Below are 27,728 nucleotides of genomic sequence, written 5' to 3' on the forward strand. Positions count from 1 at the left end.
CAGGTGGCCAGGGTTCGAATTCCGGTCGGGGCAAGTTACCTGGTTGAGGTTTTTTCCGGGGTTTTCCCTCAACCCAATACGAGCAAATGCTGGGTAACTTTCGGTGCTGGACCCCGGACTCATTTCACCGGCATTATCACCTTCATATCATTCAGACGCTAAATAACTTAGATGTTGATACAGCGTCGTAAAATAACCCAATAAAATAAAAAAAATCGTGATGAACTTGGGGATCTACGATAGGTAGTGAAATCCGCTTACGAAAGCCAGCTATAATGGCTAGATGGATCATCGTGTTAACCACACGATACCTCCATTCTGGTTGAATGATCGTCCACGTCTGCTTCGGCATGTGGACGTGAGGCTAGCAGTCGGCTGGTCGGCCATGGTCCTTCATGGGCTGTCGTGCCACCGTATTTATTATTATTATTATTATTATTATTATTATTATTATTATTATTATCATCATCATCATCAACATCACCATCATTTTCCTGAACACGCTTTTTTTATTGCACCAATAATGGTGCCACCTATTTGAGAACTAGCGGAACGGTTTTAAAGTTTGTCAATTTTTTTATCTTTGGTTCTGACTTATCCCTTAGTTAGAAAGTTCGCTTACACGATCATACAATCGTAGGTCAGATATCTTTGAATGTGAGTGTACGTATACTCAATACTTTATTATTACAAATATGAGCCGTTTTTATCCACGCTATGTTTTCTCTTCCGTGAGTATTTAGTACAGATGACTATGTTAGGATAACTGCCACCAGATAAGTCCTGTCGAATCGTTTTTGTTTACGTATTGCGTGACTGCATAACAGGAAAGGAGAAATGGCACCAGAAATAAAACTCCGCAGAGAAGGTACATTGGCGTTCAAAGATACTCGTACATGACCTCTACTAATCGATAGTAATTGATAATTTGTTCGTGTAAGTATGGCTTCTTTAGTTATTAGTTCTATGAATAGATGGCGAAGATGACAGTCAGTGTAACCAATAGTACATAAATATACTCACATCATAGAATTAAAATTTTCACCCCCTCTACTTATTCTAAAAGCCCTAGGTTTAGCGGGAAACTGCTGATACTGTCAATTATAAGAATAAGTTAGGCCTATACTTAACTTACAACATTATTTTTCCCAACATTTCTTTTACTCGTCTCAATGAAAATGTCACCTATTGAGAATTAGCGGAACTATTTCAAATTTTTTTTTTTGGGAGGGGGGCACTTTATATGCCTGTTTAAATAAGTTCCAGGTCTCTTATGTACCCTTGTTTTTCGCAGTCGTATGGAGAAATATGATTAATGTGACACTGACGTCAAAGTTTGTTAATTTATTATATATTTGGTTCTGATTTATCCCGTAATTAGAAAGTTCGCTTACACGACCAGAAAATTGTAGATATATCTCTGAACGCCAGTATATAGTATATACTACATACCCAGCACGTGGAAGTTCAAAGATGATTTCAAGAAAGATTCCCTGGTTACAAAATTTCATGCTACACCCTATATTCATAAACTAGTGAGTAGATTTCGAGAGACAGTTTGTTTCGAGAGCAGAAGCCTAGATTTCTGCATAGACTTTCACCGAAGAATGTTTGGATACCATTATTGCTTATAAAATTGCCTGTTCACTCCGTATTTTCAGAAAGAGTTAGTTTCTTCTTTATTTTGACGTCTTCTAAGATTCTATAGTTTAAAAGATTGCATATAGAGGCAGACTGGTTTAGCTCTTAGCATTTCAACTGCCATGGGCCTAGTGTACCTGTCTCTTTAACATAGGATCCGTAATACTATTAATTCAGGAGTTTCTTTCTATAAATTTTAACAACCTTTCAGAATATTTTGGAATGTCAGATACGTTTTATACTTTACATATTCGAGCATGAGAGACAAATTCTCTTTCACAGGACTAGCAAAGACTTCTGTCCGCTGAGTCTGAAGTAGTTGGGGATACTTTCATTTCAATACAGAGCTTTCTTTATTGTCATAAATCCACAAGACAGGACTTTCAGTTTTACTCTCATTTTCCCATAGTATCAACAGCCGAGATTATATTAGCGCCGGTGTGCCGGAATTTTGTCCCAAAGGAATTTCTTTTACATGCCAGTAAATCTATTGAGATAAACCTGCCATCGACCTAGGCCGGGGTCGAACCCGCAATTTCGAGCACAGAATGACAACGCTATACCGACTGCGCTACCAGGCCGACCTAAATAAAGTAGTAATTAGGCAAATAAGAAAAGGGAAATATTACGACAAATTGGTTTTTTACAAATGTAGAATGTTTCCTACAATTTAAAACTGCAAGACGTGGCCTATCTATTATTATATGGTTCACTGGTTGCTGATGCTGACGCCTCCAGACGTTCCTGGACCCTCCTAATCTGGTAGTGCGGAGAATTCCATTTCCGATGTAAGGGCAACTGTAATGCGGAATTCGTTTTCCATGACGATAGAATAATAGGCGAGGATGACTAGCATAAATAAGTGGGTGAGTATACATTCATTACTTATAGAGCAAGACATTCAGTTTTACCAAAACCTCGCATTGCAGAGTACAAACCTAGATCATATATGTAACAGATAGATCATTCCTATGTTAAAATCGGCAGCACTTTGAAGAGAACAACCGCCAGGGTCGCAACCCGTCCGCCGTAAACGAACACGAGATGGCAGTACGGTCGCTAATGCAATTCAAATGGAAATTATGACGTGACTCCTTATGTAACAACTAGATGGCAACATAGTAAACCTCACAAAAGTTGTTACCGTCAAAGCCTATAAGGCCGAGCTATCTGGGTATATATGATCTAGGGTACAAACTGTAGGTCGAATATCGAATACGTTGTCACGACGTCAATATTTACTTTTGTTTTAGATGACGAGAAAGGAATGTAAACCTTTTGTATAAGGAATGAAACGTGTCATTCTACATTTTAAAAATTATTGGTGTACTAAACTTAACAATTTTAGTCAATTTCATATGAAACTCATGGTAGAATAAAACTGTAAGCGGATTTTGAATTTTCTGACAGTTTTCATTGTATACAAATTAATTTAAATATGTCAATTATTTGTTTAATACATTTCAGAATTTGTCGGACAACTGTGACAGATCTTACCAGAACTCGATATATATTCATACATTTTGTATATTTTTTTTTTTTTTTTTTTTTTTTTTTTTTTCAGTGATTGTGCTTCTGACATTGGCAACATTTTGGCTTCCCCCAACAGCAGGGGAGAAGATATTATTGAATGGATGCATAGCAGTCATCATTTGCATCTTTCTCATGTACTTTTCACAGAAGTTACCTGCTATGGCCGGACACACTCCTCTTGTGGGTATGCATATCTCCTGTTTGCATTGAAATATTAGTAGGGTGATATACAGAGTTACTTACTTATGGCTTTTAAGGAACCCAGAGGTTCATTGCCGTCCTCACATAAGCCCACCATCGGCCTCTATTCTGAGAATGATTAATTCGGTCTCTACAATCATATTCCACCTCCCTAAAATCCATTTTAATATTACCCTCCTATCTACGTATCGGCCTCCCCAAAGGTCTTTTTCTCTCCGGTCTCCCAACTAACACTCTATATGCATTTCTGGATTCGCCCATACGTGCTACATGCCCTGCCCATCTCTAACGCCTGGATTTAATGTTCCTAATTATGTCAGGTGAAAAATACAATGCGTGCAGTTCTGCGTTGTGCAACTTTCTCCATTCTCCTGTAACTTCATCCCTCTTAGCCCCAAATATTTTCCTAAACACCTTATTCTCAAACACCCTTAACCTCTGTTCCTCTCTCAAAGTGAGAGTCCAAGTTCCACAACCATACAGAACAACCGGTAATAAAACTGTTTTATAAATTCCAACTTTCAGCTTTTTTGAGAGCAGACTGGATGACAAAAGCTTCTTAACCGAATAATAACAGGCGTTTCCCATATTTATTCTTCGTTTAATTTCCTCCCGAGTGTCATTTATATTTGTTACTGTTGCTCTAAGATATTTGAATTGTTCCACCTTATCAAAGGATAAATTTCTAATTTTTATATGTCCATTTCGTACAATATTCTGGTCACGATAGGCCTACATAATCATATACTTTGTCTTTTCGGGATTTGCTTCCAAATCTATCTCTTTACTTGCTTCAAGTAAAATTCACATATTATATATTTGTATACCGGTATTAAGAATTATATGCCAATATTTGGTATTTATTGTGTCGATGATCGGGAAATGTAATAATTGTGTCAAAATTGGTCACAAGAGGTAAGTTCTACAAAAGAATGATTGATAGAACCACATTTAATTAACTATGCAATTATTTTTGTAATTAAGTTTGTTGTATAAAATGAAGCAATCCCTGTTATATGCAATTCAATGATAAAAGGAGCCACTGGACTTTCATTAACATGATGTGTATATAATCCACAGTGCTGTTCTACAGTAGCAGTCTGTACATGGTGTGTATCGCCACGATTATATCTGTGGTGGTGGTAAATCTGGCGCGCAACCAACACGTCACTCCCCTTCCCTGGGTCATCAAGAATCTCCTCACGGGATGGCTAGGTCAAATCTTGGGACTAGGCCACATAATAGCTCAGGTAAAGATGTCAAAAGTGATGACTATTTGCTAGGCGTCAGTTCTTTATTTAGCTCTAATTGAATCCTCTAGATCAGTGGTCGTCAGAACTCGCTGAAATGTGCAAAGGGTACGCGGTGCTGTCCCGTGTACACCGTCGCGCAACAGGGAGAGATAGAGAGCATACCCGCTAGCAGCTACGGAGTGCACCCTAGTGCAATGCGTTTTCCGCGGGTGAGAGAGACTAGCCCCAGCGTGCTCTGTGCTGACGACCCCTGCTCTAGATTCAAAACCTTCTAAAGACCATTTTTTTCGTAATTAAGTTACACCTACATATTGCTTGCTAAGAATGAATTCGAATGATTTATACAATTTAAATTCAAAAAGCCACTAAATTTGAAGCAAAAGGTTTGTTAAAAGTTACTGTTAGGTCGAAAATTCCCTTTATTTGTCATCAGCTACTGTTAAAATCCTACAATTTGTGAAAGTAGATATAGGGGATTTGGAATCTATATGATTAAATTAATATAAGAACTGGAGGTAAATAATTTAATTGCCTTTTTCAACACCCATTCAGTGACGCTTCTCAGTATCGCCACAGTTACCTTAACATTGGTTCAATATAGGCATTTGCACGCAAAGCATAACAGAAACATTGTGGTGGTCGATGGTCAGTAGGTAATATCATATGATTCAAAAGTAATATTAAAATTGGATATTTTACTAAAGAGAAAAGTACTAAAATTTGTTTAAAAAAGCAGAAAGATTTCTCAACTGAATTGTTGTTTAAACATTTCAAATAAACAAATTTATTATTTTATTTTGTTAAAATATTTTCACAAAAATCTGAATAACTTTGAAAGGTATATGCATAAATATAGAACTAAAAATATGAATTCTCTGCGTTTGTCTGAACCAAAATGTAAAACCAATGCAGCTTTTTCTCATAGCATGAGACAAGGGCCCAGATTATTAAACAAATTTTATTCTAAGGTAATTTTAACCATGAATCCTCTCCAAATTAATAAAAAAATTTGTATTGGATTTATAGTTTGGTTTTAAACATATTAAACACTTTTTAATCTGTATTCACTCTTAATTTTAATTTTATTTTTGTCTGTGCTGGAATCTCCTCCTGAGCACGAGTCTTACTCATTCAGGAGTGCGCTAGTTTATCTTACATTGTATTAACTTGTATTCATTTCAAACTTACTAGCAATAAAATAAATAAATAAATAAATAAATAAACAGACAGACAGACAGACAGACAGACAGACAGAGAGATAGATAGATAGATAGATAGATAGATAGATAGATAGATAGATAGATAGATAGATAGATAGATGGATGGATGGATGGATGGATGGATGGATGGATGGATGGATGGATGGATGGATGGATGGATGGATGGATGGATGGATGGATGGATGGATGGATGGATGGATGGATGGATGGATGGATGGATGGATGGATGGATGGATGGATGGATGGATGGATGGATGGATAGATAGATAGATAGATAGATAGATAGATAGATAGATAGATAGATAGATAGATAGATAGATAGATAGATAGATAGATAGATAGATAGATAGATAGATAGATAGATAGATAGATAGATAGATAGATAGATAGATAGATAGATAGAAAAATAAATAAATAAATAGATATTTCTCTTCTGTATTTCTAATGAGGTATGTAAATCTCTGTATGACGGATATTTGAAGAAATGTTTGGGCAAAGAGGTAAAGTGAAAATAAATACTGATCTGAATAAAGTGGTATCTGTGGAATATTTTTTATTGAAACACTTTTTGTTAATCGAGAATCATAAGAATGGGCTACAAAATATAACTCTAAATCACTGGCAGTAGTAACTTAACAGCTGCGAAGCCTATGGTATCCTCTGTTTTACTTTATTTCCTGCTTTGTCCTGCAGGGGCTTCTATGATCTCAGGAAAAGCGTTGTAGATAAATATGCAAGCTCAACTAAAACTTTAGCTTGTAGAAATATTTGGAACGTAAGTTAGAGATTGGTAGAGTGGAATGCGGAGAGAAAAAGAAGAGGAAAACCAAGAGAATAATGGATAGATGGCGTCAAAAGGAGTATGACTAGAAGAGAGCTTACTGAAGAAGATGCTGAGGACAGATTTGTGGAGGAGGGAAATTTCTTTGAGTGAAAGATAACTACTGTACTGTAGAAAAATTTTGATAAGAAAAAAGAAGTTAGTGATGCGAGGTAGAGTTGACCGGTGATTTTTTTCTGGGCCAAGGCTCTGTGCCGTACATTCAAGTACTACACTTCTAATTTTACTTTTATTTTACAGTCTATCACCCAGGATTTTATCACCGCATTAAAATTCATCGTTCTAAGCCGCGTTTGGGAATACAAGAAAGGCGATGATGGATTTTGAAACAGGCTATTAACGTTGTGTTATCATAGCATGGTGATTATTTTGCTGGTGACGACGACGATGAATACAATATTAAGAACAACTTATTCCATCAAAAATACGAAACTGGACTTTCTTAGCGAGGTAATAACCCGACTGAAGTATGTAATGCGCACCTCTGTAAATAAAACTAAACAACGGACTAGCTGCCTGAGGGAGGCTGTAATCTTCCACAGAGCACGTGGACAGCGCAACAATTAACATCGGCAGGAAACTGAAACATAGCGATAAAATAGTCGACTTCCTGCATTTTGTGCACTCGATAACATGGACGCTTTAAAGCTACAAAAAACGCTGTTTGAAATGCATTCATGTTAATGGATACTTTCCAACGTAATTGCCCCGCTTAGCGACAAGGCCAATAAGGTTACATTTTTTCCCAACATGTTATGTTGCCCCGATGACAGTAACGAATATACAGAAACTTTATTTTCATTTAACTTTCCTTTTCCAATGACGCAGAAGAATTAAGCCACTTAAAATGAAAATGCATTTTACATAGTAGTACATACTGTAATTTCTTCATCTTGTTTCACACCACCAGCATCATAACTTATGGTTACGAACAGAGTGCAGGCGTTACCTCTACGGTGACTTAATGCTAGCTTATAAGCCAGGTTCAAATCGCGTTTCACTTTGTATTTACAATTTGTGTTGGGCAAGCCCGTTGTCCTGGCAAAGTACTGTTCTCCAACCAGGAGATTAACCGTGAAAGGAATGTCCTTACTATTGTGTCATCTATTGGAGCGAAGTAGATAGATAATATTACCATATGTTATTTCCTATATGGAGGGATTAAAAGACCAGGAAATTAACCTGATCTAATTTTGTAACTAGGGTAGTATAAATATGTGTGTATCAGTGTTATCGTTTGTGCTTTGAGAGTTAGTCAATGGAGATGCGTGTACCCATGTGTGTGATCTCATGACATCTTATGACATCAACATTCATTCATAGCATTACCCCGCTGCGTCTCATTCCCGAGACTTTCTCCTGGTTGGAGTACAGTATGAGCTTTCTCTGTTCTCCTGCGGCATTCCAACAATTTCTTGTTCTCCTTATTTCTCTTATTCTTCTTCATCCAATAATGTCGCAGAAGGTTATGTTCTGTTACTACAATAATTAGCGTTAATTGTAAATAATATTCAAATAAATTCAATTTGTTATCTCGTTTTTCAATGTCTAAATCAATTTCCAGGTTATATCAAGATTAATGTTCATTTTACTCTCTAGATTATATCAAGGTCAATGACATTTGTTCCTCGGAAAAAATCAATACTTTCGCGTCTGCGCACATCTCACAAATTACGAGATATTGCACAAGGTCACTTCCGCTCCCCAGTCAGATAAGAATAATTTGAATACTTGTGAATAATTTCAAGTTAGAAATATGGTCGAGCATAAAAAGTCGTATGAAAATTATGAAACGAGCGCAAGCGCTCGTTTCATAAACATACTCGCGTCTTAATTACTACCATTATAGGCTCGTTGCATAATGTACTATTACATGTCAAGCAATTATATGCTCTGCCTATTATCATACCTCGCAAATTGTTGCAGGCATCAGCTTTACATCACAATATGATGTCAGGGAACGCAGAGGAGCTGAGAGAGCAACAGACGGCTGTGTTTGATGATCACGACCACATGGGCAACAGTAGCGACGATCGTCAGATGATCACTCCGCGGTCCCGCACCTCGTCCCAGCAAGACTGGGTCCTCCTGGCGGCGGCCATCGACAGAATCACTTTCCTCGTGTACTGCCTGCTCTTCGCCATCCTCGCCATCGTGTACGCAGTCTAACGCAGCACTGTGCTCGCTGTTGATGTTGTACCCCTCTTTTTCCTTGTTTTTGACAGTGACGGCGAACTCGTAATATCTGTATCAGAAAGGGTAAAATGTCATCAAAAGATTTTCTGTGTAACTCAAATTATCGAAAATATGCAATAAGAACTTTTGTCAACTATCTCTATGGAGGGTTGAATTAATCTTTTCGTTTCTTCAAATTCATCCTGTTATGGAGAAGGGCAAATGAAGGTCAATTTGGTCTAGAGAATATTCTAAAACCAAATGTTTCATGATCCTATCTGAAGATAAAATAAGGCTAAGATGTTCAGACAGTATTTTTTTTTTTGTTTTGGAAATCTTTGTCACTTAAAGTGTTCCTGTTCCTTAAAAAAAATCTGATTTACGAAATCATTCTATTATAAAATAATACAATTTTTACAACGTTTGCACCCATTTTTCCGAAATCAACTTCCCGAATGACAAATTTGCCGAAACCTACTTTTCCGAATCTTTTTTTCCGAATGGTCATTTCAATCAACATTGCAACACAGTCTACTATATACAGTCACGAAGCTTGAGTTTTGAGGTGCTAGAAACAATAGACTGTGGCGGTAGTATTTTGCATTGCCTGTAATGAGGCGATATTAGCGATCCTAGTGGTGAGCAACTATCTAATGTTTGCATATTTACTGCGTATTGAGCTTCGCGACTGTATATACTAGACTATGATTGCAAGGTGAACATTGGACCAACAATGCAAGTGAAGCGTGCATAATAGATTTCAAATGCTCATCAGTAAGTATCATCCATTCCTTTATACGGCTTTAGCTGAAATTCAAAAAGAACAAGCCGACATTGAGGTCATAGTACAAGAGTTGAATTGGGAAGGAAGGTAAAAGCACAGCCAAGAAAGCGGTGGATAGCAGTACAAAACAGAATCAGGGCAATAACACTGGAATACGAAACATACAAGGAAGAAAACCGCCGTCTTCAGTACTTAAGAAGAGTAAATTGGGTACAATTTTAGTTTCTGAAAAGGCATGAAAACAGGCCATGACTTGTAATACATTAATTTTTAAGTATAAAATCACAATAAATTTAATGTGCTCTTAACTTCATTAATTATTTCATTTAATATTCTTGATTTCGGAAAACAGGTCCTATGAAAAATGGTTATCCGGAAATGAGAATTTCGGAAAAATGTTCATGAGGAAAAAGAACATTCGGAAAAACTGGCATTCGGAATTTGGTTTCGGAAAAATGACCTGAAACCTTTTTACAAAAGTGTAAGAAATGAAGATAGTAATCACACTAATCGGCTGTCTTCCAAAATTTAAAATACTCTTCAAAACAATTGCCTGAATTTCTTGTTAATGTAAAAAACATATCTGATGAGGACTGAGATGACAGGTACGCTTCAAACAGATCTGCTCATCCTTACGTAATATTGTCATTAATCTATACGAGAGTTTAGAATGTTACTTCACTCTGCCCACAAATGTTACTTCACTCTGATTTATTTGCACAGCAAATAATATTTAACTTACTAGTTATATGGTGATATGAATCATGTTCTACGATCCATAAAGAGAAGAGGAAAATAATGGAAGTAGAATAAAATAAACAGACTATCAAGAAAGTGAAATTGTGTATAAATGAATGCATCGTTGCACAGAATATCACAGCGGAATCAACAAGCCAATGAGTCACATTTTTATTTGCTTTCGTAACTCACTAATATGAATGAATTTCAAATAAGAAAATATAGACACTATATATTTAATAATTTCTTAGTGAATAAGCAAAACATTCCTACTAAAAATGGAAGTAAAAATTCATGAAGCAATGTAATCTACACAAAAATACCAAAATCAGGATCAAATAATAAAAATAATAGCACTTTCAGACTAAATGTGGTACGTAATAAAAGAAAACTGATTTGATACTGGTAATATTACTGCTATTATGTGTGTACTATCATATAGGTTCCCCATTCCTTGTCTTAAGAAAAGAATAATATGTTTATGCAGAAAAATGAGAGTTGTGGATGAAGCAAAAGAACTACATCTTGTGATGTTTGTAGGACAATTTCACTTTTACAGACAAGAATGTAGTACAATACACGAAACATAACCTATAATCTTACGCATTATAAAACATCCCAATAAATTTTTGGTTTTGATAATCTTATTAGTTACAGTTCTTAATGTTACAAGTGCTAGTTCAGTAGTTTCGGTAAAGATCGGTCGACCTCATAGTGTAACGTGACTAAATTTGGAGGCGGTGAAAGAAACAGAGTCATACCACAGTCTAGTATATACAGTCACGAAGCTTGAGTTTATGAGGGTACTAGGAACAATAGACTGTGCAGGTACTATTTCGCATTGTCTGTAATGAGGCGATAGTAGCGATCCTAGTGGCTAGCAACTATCTATGGATGCATATTGACTACGTATTGAGCTTCGTGACTGTATATACTAGACTGTGGTCATACTGTATACAGTCGTCCCAAGGTTCATGAAACGTTCATCTTCACAAAGGCGTCACTAGCTTAACAAAGGCATAATACATATTTGAATTGTGTTAAGTATGTAATTAGTTGTGCAACAGTAACAATGAAGAGTAACAGTGTAATTTTATTGTTCGGCGTTATCTTCAGACTGTAATAATAGGGTCATTTTGGGAGATCTCGACACTTTTAAGAAAACTAGCCATTGCGAGCACTGTTCCTATTGAAAGAAGCCGAACTATAATCTTTTCGCTGTAAGAAAAATCCTAATGTAAACAATAGCACGTGACTGAAGTGAGGCTTCATTGGCCGCTGTTTGGCGCCATAGATTCTCAGTACGTGTTCCCGCCTACTGTTGTACATTCTGTTTCATGTTAAACATTTCCCGTTACTCGTCAAGTAGGCCTAACCTCACTACTATGCATTCGTTTGCTTAGGAAACATTTACTTTATAATTACTGCAATTAAAACTCACATAACTTATTATATACTGTTAAGACTTTTGTTTTTCTCCGCTTTTGAGAGGGTTTCCACTCTTATGTTTAATAACCACACAATCCAGGATGCAGAAGCCATACTTCAGTACCACGTGCTTACGTGAACAACTACGAGCTCAGGTGACGCCAGCTTGTTACAAGAACAGACTACCTCGGTATTACTGTTGGTATTCATCCGCGTTCATAGTATATAACAAAATATAAAAGTAGGTTTCCTTTTACATATCGTTTTACTTATGAGTGAAATTATATGTTTCATTGTATTTAACAACTAGAATTCAATTTTTTTTTTATTTTCAAATAATACAAGATGATAGTTTCCAAATACGGACTATATTTTCCTGCGTCGTGTGAGTGTTTCGGCTGGGAGCCAATCACGGGTATGACAGCCACGTGCTTGTGTTTACATTAGGATTTTTCTTACGGCGAAAAGAGTATACATTAAATCTGTGTTGACTGTATTTTTAATCTCTGTGTAAGTGAATCTCGTGACTACAACTTGTGTTTTACGCTCACAGAAGGCAATAAACACAATGAATGTGAGTTATACTTATCGGTCATGAAATATAATATACCATATTTAGTTTATTGTACTTTGACTGGTTGTGCGTGATATTAGAGATGCACAAATTATTACTGTATATCAATTTTACAGATTAGTAAAAGCTGCAAAGTGATTACTCTCAAACAATCATCTTTGTTTCGAGTGTGCCGTTATCTTTCGAATGAAGATGCATCTTGGGGAGATCTTGTCACTGTGTTTTGGGGAGATCCCATTTGTCGAGATCTCCTGATTTCCCTTGTTGTCCTTCTGGGGTACTGTCTGTATCGAAATTGTTTGTGTTTTTGTCTTAGGAGAGTTCGCAATCCTTCATAGAGATTTTTTGTGCCACTTTATCCGTCTATCTTTTTTTCTGTCTGCCTGCATTTATAAAACTACTCATCTTTCATTGAACCAATCTTAATTAAACGTTATCTTTTAATTTTAATTGCTATCGGGCAAATAGGAAAAGGCGACTCTCGATACAAACTTGGAAGATCAATTAGTTCGGCATATCCTTCGCCTTGATTCTAAAGGATATATGAATTAATAATTAACGACATAAGAGAATTAGTATCCTGACATATACTGCAGGATAACATGTTTGAGTACGATCTGGTTCTAGCCGAAAATTGATGTGAAATTCGCGTTGAAGAAGATATTACCACTCCCCCCAAAATCATCGCAGACACCATCTGCACAAGGGCATTTAGGCTTGCCTACTTCTTTACCTACTTATTCTTCCTTTGAAGAACTTCCACTAGTTTCGCTGCCAACACTTCCATCTAGTGGCAAAAGAGTAAGAAAACAGCATGACTCAGACCAATAAAGTCTGAAAACTATAGGATACAGGTGGAGGGGACTAAACAGCAAAAAGAAGTTACACTTTCTCACACAAGGAAGCCGTCTAATGCTCGGAGTAAAGGGGGAGGGAGCTGGTTCATCAAACTATCTGGACAATAAAAAAAAAAACTATTAAGCCGCATGTAGTGGGTATTACTACGATGACAATGCTAGAGAACTTTTTGTATTCAGCGTGTTAGAGAATACCAAAAATGATTTCACAAGGCATGTGTAGAAAATGGCACCGATAATAATTTCACATGTGACCAACGTGAATGGGGTATTATAAAATATTTAGAAATATTTCAGGAATAAAATTTGTGTTGTAAATATTGGGTTTTAAAATGTTTTCTATATCTGTAATACTGTGTCGAAATCTTCCCCATTATGGGATAAGTCGACACTTCGGCACCGATTTGTATTATTTTTTTTAAATACGTCGATATAAAATGATCACATTGGCACCAGATATATGAAATGTACGGAAAATATGTCCATACATATTAAGGCAAAAAATTGGAATAAAATTTACATAAATTGGTCTCAATTTTCCTTAGTGTGTCGAGATGTCCCTAAATGACCCTATATATCAAATACAGTTAAAATGTTGTAATAGAAAACTTACTTGAGAAATAGCACAAATAAGGCATTATAGATCTAAGTCTTCAGAAGTGTCTGGTTCACAGCAATCATTAGCCATAATTTCTGTCTGAAATCAAGTTTCCTTTGTTGCTAAATTTATAAAGAGAACTGTAGCTTGCTATTGCTGAAGTGTTTCTCGCGTGCTGAAGATGTAAGAAAGTAGTATCTTATTTATCATGGGAGACTTCTGTTCGACATTTTCTATAGCCTACCAGTTGTAACTACGTATATTATACACATTATGGATGTGATCATTTTGAAGAAAACGCTCGATACTCAAAATAGCTCTATCTTTGTTGAAGAAGAGATATTACAGAAAAACTGCAGGTAAAGAGGAAACACTCGGCCGAATTTTCTCATCTGCAATGGATATGGAATGGTTGTGGACATGTCGTAAATTTGTGAACACAAAGAGATGAGAAGTGATCGCGGACAATTAATTTGATAAATCTTACGCAAAATAGTGGTTTAATCAGTTACTGCATAAAAGTGTGTAAAATATCTGACATTAACATGACTATTTTCTTTTGTATAACCATCTGATTAAAACATTTACATATTTTTAGATGTCATATGCAGTCGTCGAGAATCATAATTATGTGAAGATGTACATGTTACTGTATCAATATTTTCAGAAGTATCTTATGGAAAAAGAAATATTCAAGTACCTCATAAACAAACAAGAGATAATTAAAATATACTGTAGTTTAGTATGTAAACTATGGCGAAAAATAGCCAGTAACACATAAGAATTGCGTAATTAAGTCGGCAATTGTACAACCAATTAAAGTAGACGAATGAAATATAGATTAGTTTTAAACTAATCGATTAGTAATACATACTTCTCTAGAGACTGTGTTGTAAGGAACGCATGAGAGGGATACTCGTTGTGTGAAAGTGAGTTTAAATTTACCAGTATTCATCCTAATACACTGTGGATTATGTCACAGCGTAAAAAATTCGCATGTCATATGTCACCCTGATACAATGTTTCAGTGCCTTAACAATGCTTTGTATACATGTAGGTGAATAGTAGAATAAACATTTTACAAGTTAAAATGGTTTTTGATTTTCATTTCAAAACGCTATAATGATCTACAGGTCAAATATTACAGGGAGTTAAGAAACAATATCACACGAAGGTAATAGTACAACAGTTTATACACTTATAAATTTTACATTAAGTATCACAAGAACGGAAGGCTTTAATGCATCTACGGTAGATATATGCCTTTAAAATTAGAACAATTTTCAAATTAGACAATCAATGATTAGGATACTTATCATTCGACATTAAACAGTCCATATAATTATGGGTTCAATATTTAATATCATAAGGAAACCTAGTAGAAATTTGGTTTTGAAATTAGAACACTTTTTGAGATTAGGCATTCAAGAGATTAGGCATTCAAGAACAAAGAAGCTTGTTATCATGTGACGTTAAATAAGTGGCCAGGGTTGCAGGGGTAAATTCTTTGGGCCGTATTCACAGACATTCTTAGCGCGTGCTTCCGGTGGATGATCAGCGAACTAACGTTTTTCGCATTCATAAACCAGTGTTAGCGATATATGATATGAATCCTGTACAAGTAATCAGTCGATAGCCGGGGCTAGTTTAGCACGCTCGTAGCGCGGGCTAGCAGAATGTCTATGAATAGCACCCTTAATGTCGAGTGATTTTCCTTAATGTCTAAGTACCACACATTAATCCTGCATTACTCAGGTGGGGTGTGGTAAACCCCGGTGCGTATATTTCAACGAAAATCTAAGAGATGGAGCTAGTGTGTACTCTGTGCATCTGTATACTTTTCAATCACATCCAGAAGAGTTCACTTAAGAAATTGTTTAAGTGAACTAAGAATAGTATATTTAATTGCGTTTATCTGATTTCTGAAACTTGCGGAAAAATATATTAGTTATTTAAAATGGGGTTTGTGAAACCCTACCTGAGCAATGGTGAGAATATTTATAACATGAGTAACGCAGGGTTAAAACCCTTCAATTCCAATTCTTTAGAGTCTTGAAAACCTTTCTTTTTTGTAGTTGCAGTGGCTGAGTGGTCAGACCTTCAGCCTGTCACGCAGGTGATCCGGGTTCGAGTCCCAGTCAGGCCTAGGATTTTTATTGAAAAATCCATAGTGACACTTGTGGCGGACAAGGTCGCAGTTGGGGTTCTTCTCGGAGTTCTTCTGTTTCCCCATATTAGGCATCTACATCATTCCGTCAACATTTCTCCATTTCTTCATGATTCCATAGCATTCCCCGAACACCGGCTGGTGACGCAAGGAGGGAGTTGGTCTAGGGACGAGTGGAGTGGCTTATTCGAAACCTGGGTACGCAGCGAACCTTAGTGTAATCAGCAGGGATTTGGGAATGCGCCTAGGTTAAGGGTTAGCGCAGTATAAAATGACGCAGGGCTGGTTCATAGTGCTCCCCTCCCGAAAATTTCATTCCATTTCACCTCTTAACTCCCCACTCTACCTTTGCCGGCTGTGATAGTAATGTTTTAGTCCGATACGAACAGACAAGAAGGTAAGCATTACTCAGTGACGGATTGTATACGGCAGACGTTATAACTTTCACGAACTTTCGGGTCTCTCTGGTCGCCTAAAATCCACCACTGATGCACAGTGTCTTACTGTACGTTTGTTTCTAAGGCGGTATAAGCGAAAAGGAAATCGGTGGGGGTTTCTCTCTTCCCTTTCACTTCCCCTTTATGCTCAGGTCTGAATTAGATCATGTTATCCAGTTCCAACTTGTGTAAAATTACATAAATTTTTCATAAGACTAATTTACAAGACATGCAAGGTCACCAGTGGAGTCCTGAATTAGCGAGCGAGACTCATGATACGAGACAGAGTTCGAATTCTGCTTGGACTAAATACCTGATTACTAGGTTTTCCCAGATTGTAAGGTGAATATCACGTAATGCCATGGCCAATTATAATCGGCACTGTCTCAACAAAATACTATCTGGCTCTCATTAAATGCACCGCTAGATAACTAGACCTATGCAGCTGATGCTGCCTTATTTTTTTAATTGATTATTTTACGACGCTTCATCAACTGCAATGGTTATCTGGCGTCTGAATGAGATGAAGGTAATAATGCCAGCGAAATGATTCTGGGATCTAGCGTCGAAAGTTGTCAAGCATTTGCTCTTTATAGGTTGAGGGAAAAACTCAACCAGGTAACTTTACCGCAACCAAGATTTGAACCCGGGTCCGCTGGTTTCACGGTCAGTCATGCTAATCGTTACTCCACAGCAGTGAACATACAGTCTTATTAAATAACTCACAAAACACAATAAGTATATAAGAGAGCAGAGTGACGTCCATGAACAGATGTGAAACGAATCATCACGATTATTGTGATGATTATAAAATGGCATAACGATTTATCGAAAAGACAATAGTATTTAAAAGTTGGTTAGATTATTGCCAACAACTCTGATTTTTATCGAAATTATAATTCATATACTTTGATGGGATTCAACGGCTAACATAGTGACCGCTGGACCATCGACGAATCTTCCTTGTACAGTAGACTACGTATAGTCATAAAAGAATCGACAGATATATAGCATATATTTACGTAGAAGGATTGTTCACGAACAGCGCGCGGAACAAGGGGAATACAGGGAGAATGGGGTGAATTTAGGAATTATAAGAGGAATACTAGGAGAAGAAGGGGAATATAAGGCGAATAAGGGGAATGAAAGGAGAACAATGGGAATACAAAAAGGACAAGGGTAATATAAGGAGAACAAAGAAATACAAGAAGAACAAGGGAAATACAAGGGGAATACAAGGAGTATTGTATTGTATTGTATTGTATTGTATTTATTAACATTCCATGGTATTCATACATGCTTACAGCTAGAATATGGAACAAGTCAAAAAACTTAATACTATTATAAAATCTTAATTTATAGTCACAGTCTAGATGAAATATATATAGACGAGATTTACAATATAGTCTACTAGTACAACACTAAGTTTTAGTATCAATTTCATGAAGTGTTATTGAATGTCATGAATTCACCTACAGAATAGAAGGCGTGAGAAATTAGGTACTTCTTTAATTTGGCCCTAAATAATTTTATGTTTTGAGTTTCATTTTTATATCGATAGGGAGATAAGGGGGATACAAGGAGAACAATGAGAATACAAGTAAAACAAGGAGAACAAGGGAAATTCTAGAAGAATAGAAATAGAAGAAGAATAGAAATAGAAGAACAAAAGAAATACAAGGAGAACAAGGGAGACAAAAGTAGAACAATGGAAATATAAATGGGACGAGGGAAATAAATGGAGCATGATGGAGATACAAGGAGAACAAGGGAAAGGCAAGGAAAACAAGAGGAAGGTAAGGAGAACAAGTAGTATACAAGAATAATAAGGGAAATACAAAGAGAACAAGGAGAATTAAAGTAGATCAAGGAAAATACATGAAGAACAGGAAGTTGCATTTTTATGTGGTGATAAATTTCCAAGTTACACCCCCATAACTGGCGAGGAGAAAGACCAAAAAATATTCAACTGAACTACTGATTTGTATTAAAAGTCATACATTTCAGATAAAATAAAGTAATGTACGTAAAATAACAAATCAAGTAAAAGACTAACACGTAAGAAATTATTAAAGTATATATTCCTAATAATAAAATGAAGAAATTGCAGATAATGGAGATCAACGTATTCACGGAATGCAAATTAAGTTAGCATTGGACCTCGAATCATGGACAATCTCATGAGAAAACGGAACAGACAAATTTAAACTTGCTGATTCCTGATTCCTGACGATGATAAATATAGTCTAACACACAAAACTACTTCAATAGGACTGCAATAGCATACCGTAAGTCATAGTAGGCCTACTGTATACTTAAGAGCAAAAAATCTCAAGACTCATTTATATCAACAACAGCAATAATAATAATAATAATAATAATAATAATAATAATAATAATAATAATAATAATAATAATAATAATAATAATAATAATAATAATAATAATAATAATAAATAAATATATATATATATATATATATGTCCGGCTTCACAGCGAGAAGGGTCGCCTTCCGGATCCTAGTTGCCATCTTCTTCTGTCCTCCCAATCACCGTCTTGTAAATCTCTCTGTGACATAGCATTATTAACTCTTTTAATCCATGTATCTCGCGGTCGCCCTCTTCTTCTTCTTCTTCTTCTTCTTCTTCTTCTTCTTCTTCTTCTTCTTCTCCCATTTGGAACCCATTTCAAGATAGTTTTCGGCAGTCTTTCGTTTTCCATCCGCTGAACATGTCCGTACCAAATTAACTGTCTTCTTTGTATTTCTTCGATGACTGTTTTCTCTTTATGCACAAGTCTTCTAATATCCTCGTTCTTAACCCTATCTAGTCTTGACTTCATGGCTGATCTTCTCAGGAAATCCATTTCAGTAGATAGAAGCGTATTTTTCATACCCTCAGGTATCTGCCAAACTTCACATCCATAGAGTAATGTGTTTTTAACTATGGATTCATATATCATCATTTTTGTTTTTGTCCTAATGTTCTTCTGCCATAGAATAGAATTTAGTGTTCCTGTAACTTTCCTGGCGTTAATTATTCTTGAATTTATCATATTTTCATATCTTCCTGTATTATCAAATTTTGCTCCTAAATATGTGAATTCATTATATGATTTTATTGTTATATTATTACTCAAATTCAGATTTTTACTTATACCCCCTATACACAAATATTCAGTTTTATCCCAATTTATTGTCAAACCCCATTTTGTGTATTCCTCGTGTAATTTTCTCATCATGTATTCTATATCTTCCTCCTCTTGGGCAATTACCACCTGAACATCAGCATAGAGGAGTGTAAACAGCATTTTATCATCTTCTACAGGTATTCCCATATTTCTGCATTTTCTTCGCCATGTAGTCAAAGCAATATCCAAATACAGTATATATTAAACAACAATGGTGACATATTACACCCTTGTCGTAGTCCTTTATTAACTTTAAAATTTTCACTAAGATCTGAGCCTTGCTTAATCCTGGATTGTGCATTATGATATAATTCTTTAATTACTCTTATTGTTGATGGATTGATCTGTGACTCATCTAACACTTGGAATAATTTTATTAAGGGGATAGTGTCATATGCTTCAGCCACGTCTACAAATACCAGATGTGTTTCTTGAGATATCTGTGTTTGTTTTTCTATTAGTTGTGTTAGGATAATAATAATAATAATAATAATAATAATAATAATAATAATAATAATACAGTCCATAGATTATGGGTTTTCGTTGTTAGAATGCATAATCTTTACGCACATTTATGCTTTGTAGTTAGTTGCTTATTTAGTAAAGCTCTGACTTTACAGAACCTTAGATCTCAGAAGAGTCAGGTCCAAGTTCTAATATTATTATAATACTGGTCTCCGAGTTCGAAGTAAGGCGACCAACGTGGTTGTGATGTTTCTCTTTTCCGTCTGTTGTAGGATAATGGGAAATACGATAGTCGGTGGTGTCTTGTGGGTATACTCGCTGAATGCTCATGTTTGACTAGCATTTCATTTTCGTTCTTTTCCCATAAAAATATCATAAATTCTTTCAATCGAGACGGTGCGAAAGAGGTGAGACATACAGTAATATTATTAAAAATATATAATTTTGTTAACGGAAATATAATTTATTTGAATGGGTTAAATTAAAATATGAAAAAATGTCTTATTTTCAGGATATAAAATAAGCTTCATCAAATTTTTTCAAATCAGTATAAATAAACATACAAAATAAAAAAAAAAAAATGTGCACATTTTATGCAACTTTTCTCTTCGTACATCTAATCATTTTGTACTTTTCAAAGTCTTAATTGGTAACTATTAGTCTACACAAAATTATTATCTTGTAACATATCCTTTGGCTTTAATAATCTCCTCACATCTTCTTTTCACTGAAGAGACAAGTTTCTTGCAAACCTCTGGGATAATATTCTGCCATTCTTCTGTCACTATTCTTTTGACCTCCGAAATGGATGTTACCTTGCTATTTCGTACCCTCCTTTTCAAAATTGGCCACAAATGTTCGATAGAATTTAAATCCTCTGATTGAAGTGGCATTTTGAGTTGATTGGGAACGTTCCAAATGAGCCAGGTCTTGATAATTTCGGCGGTGTGTTTATGGTCATTATCATGTTGAAATATATAACTACCCTGGAAGCCGATTTTTTAGCGCTTTCTTTCAAATTTGTTGTAAGAATACTCTTGTACATCATTTTATCCATAATTCCATCAATGAAGTGTATGTTTCCGACTCCAGAGAAAGACATACAAGCCCATATCATGATGGAACCACCTCCATGTTTTGCAGTAGGAATAGTATTTTCTTTCCTGAAGGCAGAGTTTGCCTTCCTCCACACTCTGTTGCAACCATCTGAGCCGAAAAGATTTATCTTCGTCTCGTCGGACCATATTACACGATCCCAATAGCCCTCCTCTTTAGAAGCGTGTTCGTTTTCAAATATAACACAAACTGACTAGTCACACTAGTCGAGCAAAATATAATGAGGTGGGCGAGACCTCATTCATATTTGATACATCACTAATAAAAGGTTTCTTAGGTGGAGCTCTGCCATGATATCCGTGATTTCACAGTACACGACGAATGGTCTGATTAGATATTTCTTTTCCTATAGTATTTTGTACTTGTGAACGCAATTTTTCAACACTTAACCTAGGGTAACGACGAATTTGTTGTACAATGTATCTTTCGTCCCTTTCATTTAATTTTCTCTCTTTTGGTTTTCGCCTAAAATTCTTCCAAGATCCTTCATAATTAAAGGCTGGTTCACAATAAACCGGGAACGGAAACAACAACGAGAAGGAGAACAGAAATATTGTTAAAATAAATGTATTTAAATGTGAGCATTCACAATTAACTGTTGTGAATGCTCACATTTAAATGCATTTATTTTAACACTATTTCTGTTCTCTTTCTCGTTGTTGTTTCCGTTCCCGGTTTATTGTGAACCAGCCTTAAATATCTTTACAATATGCTGAACTGTTGAATGTGTATGTCCAACAATTTTACTTATTTCCCTTAAAGATTTGCCTTTAAAGACAAGTTGAACAATATATTTCTTCAGATCTTCTGAAAGCTGCTTTCGCTTCGCCATCTCGTACAGTATTATCATGCTTGCAAGGTAAAAATGTAAACAAGGGAAGCCACCACTCAGCAGTAGCAAGCACGAACCGGTCAGCGAATTTTGAAACGGTGAGATAGGGCAAGACTTGTAAGCGTACGAACAGAAAAGTTGTATATCGAACACAACGAATAAAGAAGATTTCTTTTTAAAATAACAACAGATGTTTTAATGTTTATAATTAAATCTAATAGCGAATATTATGAATAAACTGCACACAATTATATACGTGAAGAAGAAAACAATTTTTTTTATCTTACTTGACAGTTAAAACGTACATTATCACAAAAATAAGAGCTGTACGAACAAGACTGTTATATACTGTATTATGACCCTCAAGGTAGGAGCTCACATAATGTAGATGTTACTACGAGTCCCTGAAACCCTTGCAAGGATGCGTTCTCGTGTACATTCCAGATTACGACTTTTCTACTTGCTCCTACTGATTAATTACATAGAGATTAAGAGTCAAGATGTTGAGACGACGACTTTACAATAAAGCAGAAAATGTGAAGTAGAAATGAAGTACATAAACGGTTGGTGTTTCAGTCATTCAAATTATAAGGTAAAGCCGAAATCCATGAATAGTTACATAGCCCACTATAACACGAAAGTACAGATATGTTGCTTTATCAGACGGTATCTGTGCACGGCACCTCCCACCCATCGTGTATGTTACCAGATGCTAAAATGTCTATAGATTCATTTGTGACTTCGAGATGAACGTCATACGTGAAGCTCTAGTGATCTGTATTATTATCCGTAAGTAACACTAAGACACTTTGTCATTAATACTCATTGGTGGCATTCTAATTTTCTAACAAGGGCTTTTTTTCGCTAATGACAGCAAATTTCATAATTTTAATATCAGATACAGTCTGATCCGTTTGGGTATGGATAATATTAATGTATTATTATAAAACTATTATGATAGTACGAAAAATTTCTTGCTGGTTATATTATGATTAAAAGATGGGCGTTTTCATATATGACAATCAACAATGCATAATGTGAAAGGACAAATGAAAATCGTAGATGATTAAAATGGCTATTACAAATCAACAGCGGGCACAATGTGTTCTTTGGTATGCTAAATTTGAAAGTGTTAAAAGAGTTCAAAGGGAATTTTGACGTCAATGTGTTGTGCGTAATGTACCTAAATACGGTTCCATAATGTTGTGGTATCAAACATTTGTAGAAACAGGTTCTGTGTTAAAAAAAAAATGCAGGAGGTCGCAGGCGAAAACCAGTATATGAGAAGCTACTATCTCTTTGCTTGGTCCCCAAACTCCCCAGATCTAACCCCTCCTGACTTCTTCGTGTGAGGTTTTGTTAAAGACACTGTCTATTCACAGAAACCCAGGAACATTGATGAGGAACATTGATGATCTGAGAGTAAAAATTACTCAAGCTTTTCAACAAATCATCCCTCTTATGTTACAACGGACATGGGCTGAATTGCATCATCGTTATGAGTTGTGCAGGGTGCGCAACGGGGGTCGTGTTGGGCTCTGAGAAATCTCCCATCTTTCAGTGTTGTATGCGCAAAGTTTCAACAAATAAACTTCAGTAGGCCTAGTAAATGTTTTACGGTGTTTTTATTTTATCCATACCCAAAAGGATCACTCTATATATTAAGTAAAGTAATAATAAGCAGCTATACATAGAGAGAAATTGCATTGTAACGTGCTATTGCAGAAAAGACTTTCTGGATGGCATAAAATTTAATTTTCAATTCCAAAATTTCGCGACACACTCCATTAGGCTTCTCGACACACCTGTTGGGAACCCCTGCCTTAACTGAACACATCACCTCAGTTTTAATTTCTAGTTCAGTCTGATTTTGGAGGAAAGAGAAGCTTACACCATTATTTTTCCTCCTCTTTCTCGGCATCTCTCATCCCTTTCCCATTCATGGAATGTCCGCTAGGACACTCAGCTGAATCGAGCTTCAATAGCAATGTGAAAACGCAAATTTTGAAGTATTTAATTTTTGTGTTTAGCAACAATTATTGTGAAGCAGAGCCTTAGTAGCTTCATCCGAATGCTCGCCATTGCTATACTTGTTTTTTTGAAAGATGGGACATGACAGGAGCGTTGCGATCGGAAAAACATCTGAATGTCACATAGCGTGGTAGGCCTGTTGCTATGGTAACAATGGTTGAGTTGCCAAACTTTCAGTTGCCATGTGGCGAGTGCTTAATACCTCTCTTGGCGAAATTTATTAAGTACACAATGTTAGCATTGACACGTTTCGTCTTTGATTCTCTGCCGATTTTTGTATTGTTTTCTTACCTTCGCGTCAATTGTCAATGAATGTTTTAACGTCAGCCATCTTAACGTCCATTGCTAGCTTCCATCAGCTGGCAGCGTGATAGTCCATATTGGCAACATGGCACTGTAGTTCCAAGCTCGGCCGCTTAACTGTCATGTCCCATCCATAGACTTACTAAATAACCGCTAGACCGCTCACTGGCGCTAGTGTTATGCTCCCAAATTGAACAGCCGACGGGCGGCCATTTGTTTGGTTGAGCTGAATAAGTATGGTTCGTTCATGTGCTGCTTTTAATTGCAACAATGCACAGTGGATGTAAAGATAAAGAAGGAAGAAATGTTACATTTCACTGATTAGTTAATCTTTAATTTCTATGACGATTTTTGCTCCGTGTTATATTACAGAAGACGAACTATTGTTCTTATACGACTGTTTATGCCTCAGGTTTCCTCTGAGTAAAGATTCCCTTAACCGAAAATGGATAGACCTGTGCAATCCGCAGAGAGAATTTCTACCCTATAATGAATCATTCAGTGTGTCCAACTCATTTCGAAGATAGTTGTTACCTTTCAAACTACGTTATTACCATATACATTGTTACTGTCCTTCATCCACAATATATCCTCCATTTTCTTCAAACAGTTGTCGTTTCAGTCCGTACATGAATAATTATTCGCCGAATTTAAAACTACAAAAACTGTATAAATTATATATTATAAAAAGTTAATTCTTTAATATGACTGATTGAAAGTAACTCTTGTCTTAATTGCGGATTAATGACACAGTTTCTTATACTACTACTCCTACTACTACGAATAGGCTACCTATTGCTACTACGAGTAGGCTACCTACTGCTACTACGACGAGGCTACCTACTGCTACTACGAGTAGGCTACATACTGCTACTACGACGAGGCTATCTACTGCTACTACGAGTAGGCTATCTACTGCTACTACGAGTAGGCTATCTACTGCTACTACGAGTAGGCTACCTACTGCTACTACGAGTAGGCTATCTACTGCTACTACGAGTAGGCTACCTACTGCTACTACGAGTAGCCTATCTACTGCTACTACGAGTAGGCTATCTACTGCTACTACGAGTAGGCTATCTACTGCTACTACGAGTAGGCTACCTACTGCTACTACGAGTAGGCTATCTACTGCTACTACGAGTAGGCTATCTACTGCTACTACGAGTAGGCTATCTACTGCTACTACGAGTAGGCTACCTACTGCTACTACGAGTAGGCTATCTACTGCTACTACTACGAGGCTACCTACTGCTACTACGAGTAGGCTACCTACTGCTACTACGAGTAGGCTATCTACTGCTACTACGAGTAGGCTATCTACTGCTACTACGAGTAGGCTATCTACTGCTACTACGAGTAGGCTACCTACTGCTACTACGAGTAGGCTACCTACTGCTACTACGAGTAGGCTATCTACTGCTACTACGAGTAGGCTATCTACTGCTACTACGAGTAGGCTATCTACTGCTACTACGAGTAGGCTACCTACTGCTACTACGAGTAGGCTATCTACTGCTACTACTACGAGGCTAGCTACTGCTGCTACGAGTAGGCTACCTACTGCTACTACGAGTAGGCTATCTACTGCTACTACTACGAGGCTAGCTACTGCTACTACGAGTAGGCTACCTACTGCTACTACGAGTAGGCTATCTACTGCTACTACGAGTAGGCTACCTACTGCTACTACGAGGCTAGCTACTGCTACTACGAGTAGGCTACCTACTGCTGCTACTGCTACGAGGCTAGCTACTGCTACTACGAGTAGGCTACCTACTGCTGCTACTGCTACTACGACTAGGCTGCTACTGCTACTACGACTAGGCTACCTACTGCTGCTACTGCTACTACGACTAGGCTACCTACTGCTGCTACTGCTACTACGACTAGGCTGCTACTGCTACTACGACTAGGCTACCTACTGCTGCTACTGCTACTACGACTAGGCTACCTACTGCTGCTACTGCTACTACGAGTAGGCTACCTACTGCTGCTACTGCTACGAGGCTAGCTACTGCTACTACGAGTAGGCTACCTACTGCTGCTACTGCTACTACGACTAGGCTGCTACTGCTACTACGACTAGGCTACCTACTGCTGCTACTGCTACTACGACTAGGCTACCTACTGCTGCTACTGCTACTACGACTAGGCTGCTACTGCTACTACGACTAGGCTGCTACTGCTACTACGACTAGGCTACCTACTGCTGCTACTGCTACTACGACTAGGCTACCTACTGCTGCTACTGCTACTACGAGTAGGCTACCTACTGCTGCTACTGCTACGAGGCTAGCTACTGCTACTACGAGTAGGCTACCTACTGCTGCTACTACGACTAGGCTGCTACTGCTACTACGACTAGGCTACCTACTGCTGCTACTGCTACTACGACTAGGCTACCTACTGCTGCTACTGCTACTACGACTAGGCTACCTACTGCTGCTACTGCTACTACGACTAGGCTGCTACTGCTACTACGACTAGGCTACCTACTGCTGCTACTGCTACTACGACTAGGCTACCTACTGCTGCTACTGCTACTACGACTAGGCTATCTCTTACTACAGCTGCTACTGCTACTGCTACTACGACTAGGCTACCTCTTACTACAGCTGCTACTGCTACTACGACTAGGCTACCTCATACTACTGCTGCTACTGCTACTACGGCTAGGCTACCTCCTACTACTGCTGTTACTGCTACTACGACTAGGCTACCTACTGCTGCTACCACTAGGCTACCTCCTACTATTGCTGCTACTGCTACTACGACTAGGCTACCTCCTACTACTGCTGTTACTGCTACTACGACTAGGCTACCTACTGCTGCTACCACTAGGCTACCTCCTACTATTGCTGCTACTGCTACTACGACTAGGCTACCTCATACTACTGCTGCTATTGCTACTACGACTAGGCTACCTCCTACTACTGCTGCTACTGCTACTACGACTAGGCTACCTCCTACTACTGCTGTTACTGCTACTACGACTAGGCTACCTACTGCTGCTACTACTACTACGACTATGCTACCTATTGCTACTGCTACTACTACTACTACTACTACTAACAATAATAATAATAATAATAATAATAATAATAATAATAATAATAATAATAATAATAATAATAATGTTTTTTTGATTTTATACAGCAGTTTAACCTACAGATTAAATTAAAAAGTAGACAATAAGGACCGTATTCATAGACATTCTTAGCACGGGCTTTCAGTGGATGATCAGCTAACTAACGTTTTTCGTGTTCATAAACCAGTGTCAGCGATATGATATGATATGAATCCTGTTTAGCACGCTCATAGCGCGGGCTAGCGAAATGTCTA

General features: G+C 37.0%; 2 protein-coding genes across 2 annotated transcripts in view; both read left to right on the forward strand.

Moving 5' to 3' along the window:
• LOC138701804 (acetylcholine receptor subunit alpha-type acr-16-like) overlaps window positions 1–9,189 on the forward strand; it is a 41,939-nt gene extending 32,750 nt beyond the window's left edge. The window contains exons 7-9 of the mRNA XM_069829074.1: window positions 3,206–3,358; window positions 4,456–4,625; window positions 8,616–9,189. Of these exons, the coding sequence (XP_069685175.1) occupies window positions 3,206–3,358; window positions 4,456–4,625; window positions 8,616–8,858 (566 nt within the window). The 3' untranslated portion in view covers window positions 8,859–9,189. The remainder of the gene's footprint in view (window positions 1–3,205; window positions 3,359–4,455; window positions 4,626–8,615) is intronic.
• A 13,550-nt stretch (window positions 9,190–22,739) lies between these two features.
• The window catches only part of Amnionless (amnion associated transmembrane protein), a 38,904-nt gene continuing 33,915 nt past the window's right edge, over window positions 22,740–27,728 (forward strand). Inside the window, exon 1 of the mRNA XM_069829075.1 lies at window positions 22,740–22,838. Within this exon, the coding sequence (XP_069685176.1) occupies window positions 22,796–22,838 (43 nt within the window). The 5' untranslated portion in view covers window positions 22,740–22,795. The remainder of the gene's footprint in view (window positions 22,839–27,728) is intronic.

The sequence above is a fragment of the Periplaneta americana genome, chromosome 6 (assembly GCF_040183065.1).
Source record: "Periplaneta americana isolate PAMFEO1 chromosome 6, P.americana_PAMFEO1_priV1, whole genome shotgun sequence".
Taxonomy (NCBI): domain Eukaryota; kingdom Metazoa; phylum Arthropoda; class Insecta; order Blattodea; family Blattidae; genus Periplaneta; species Periplaneta americana.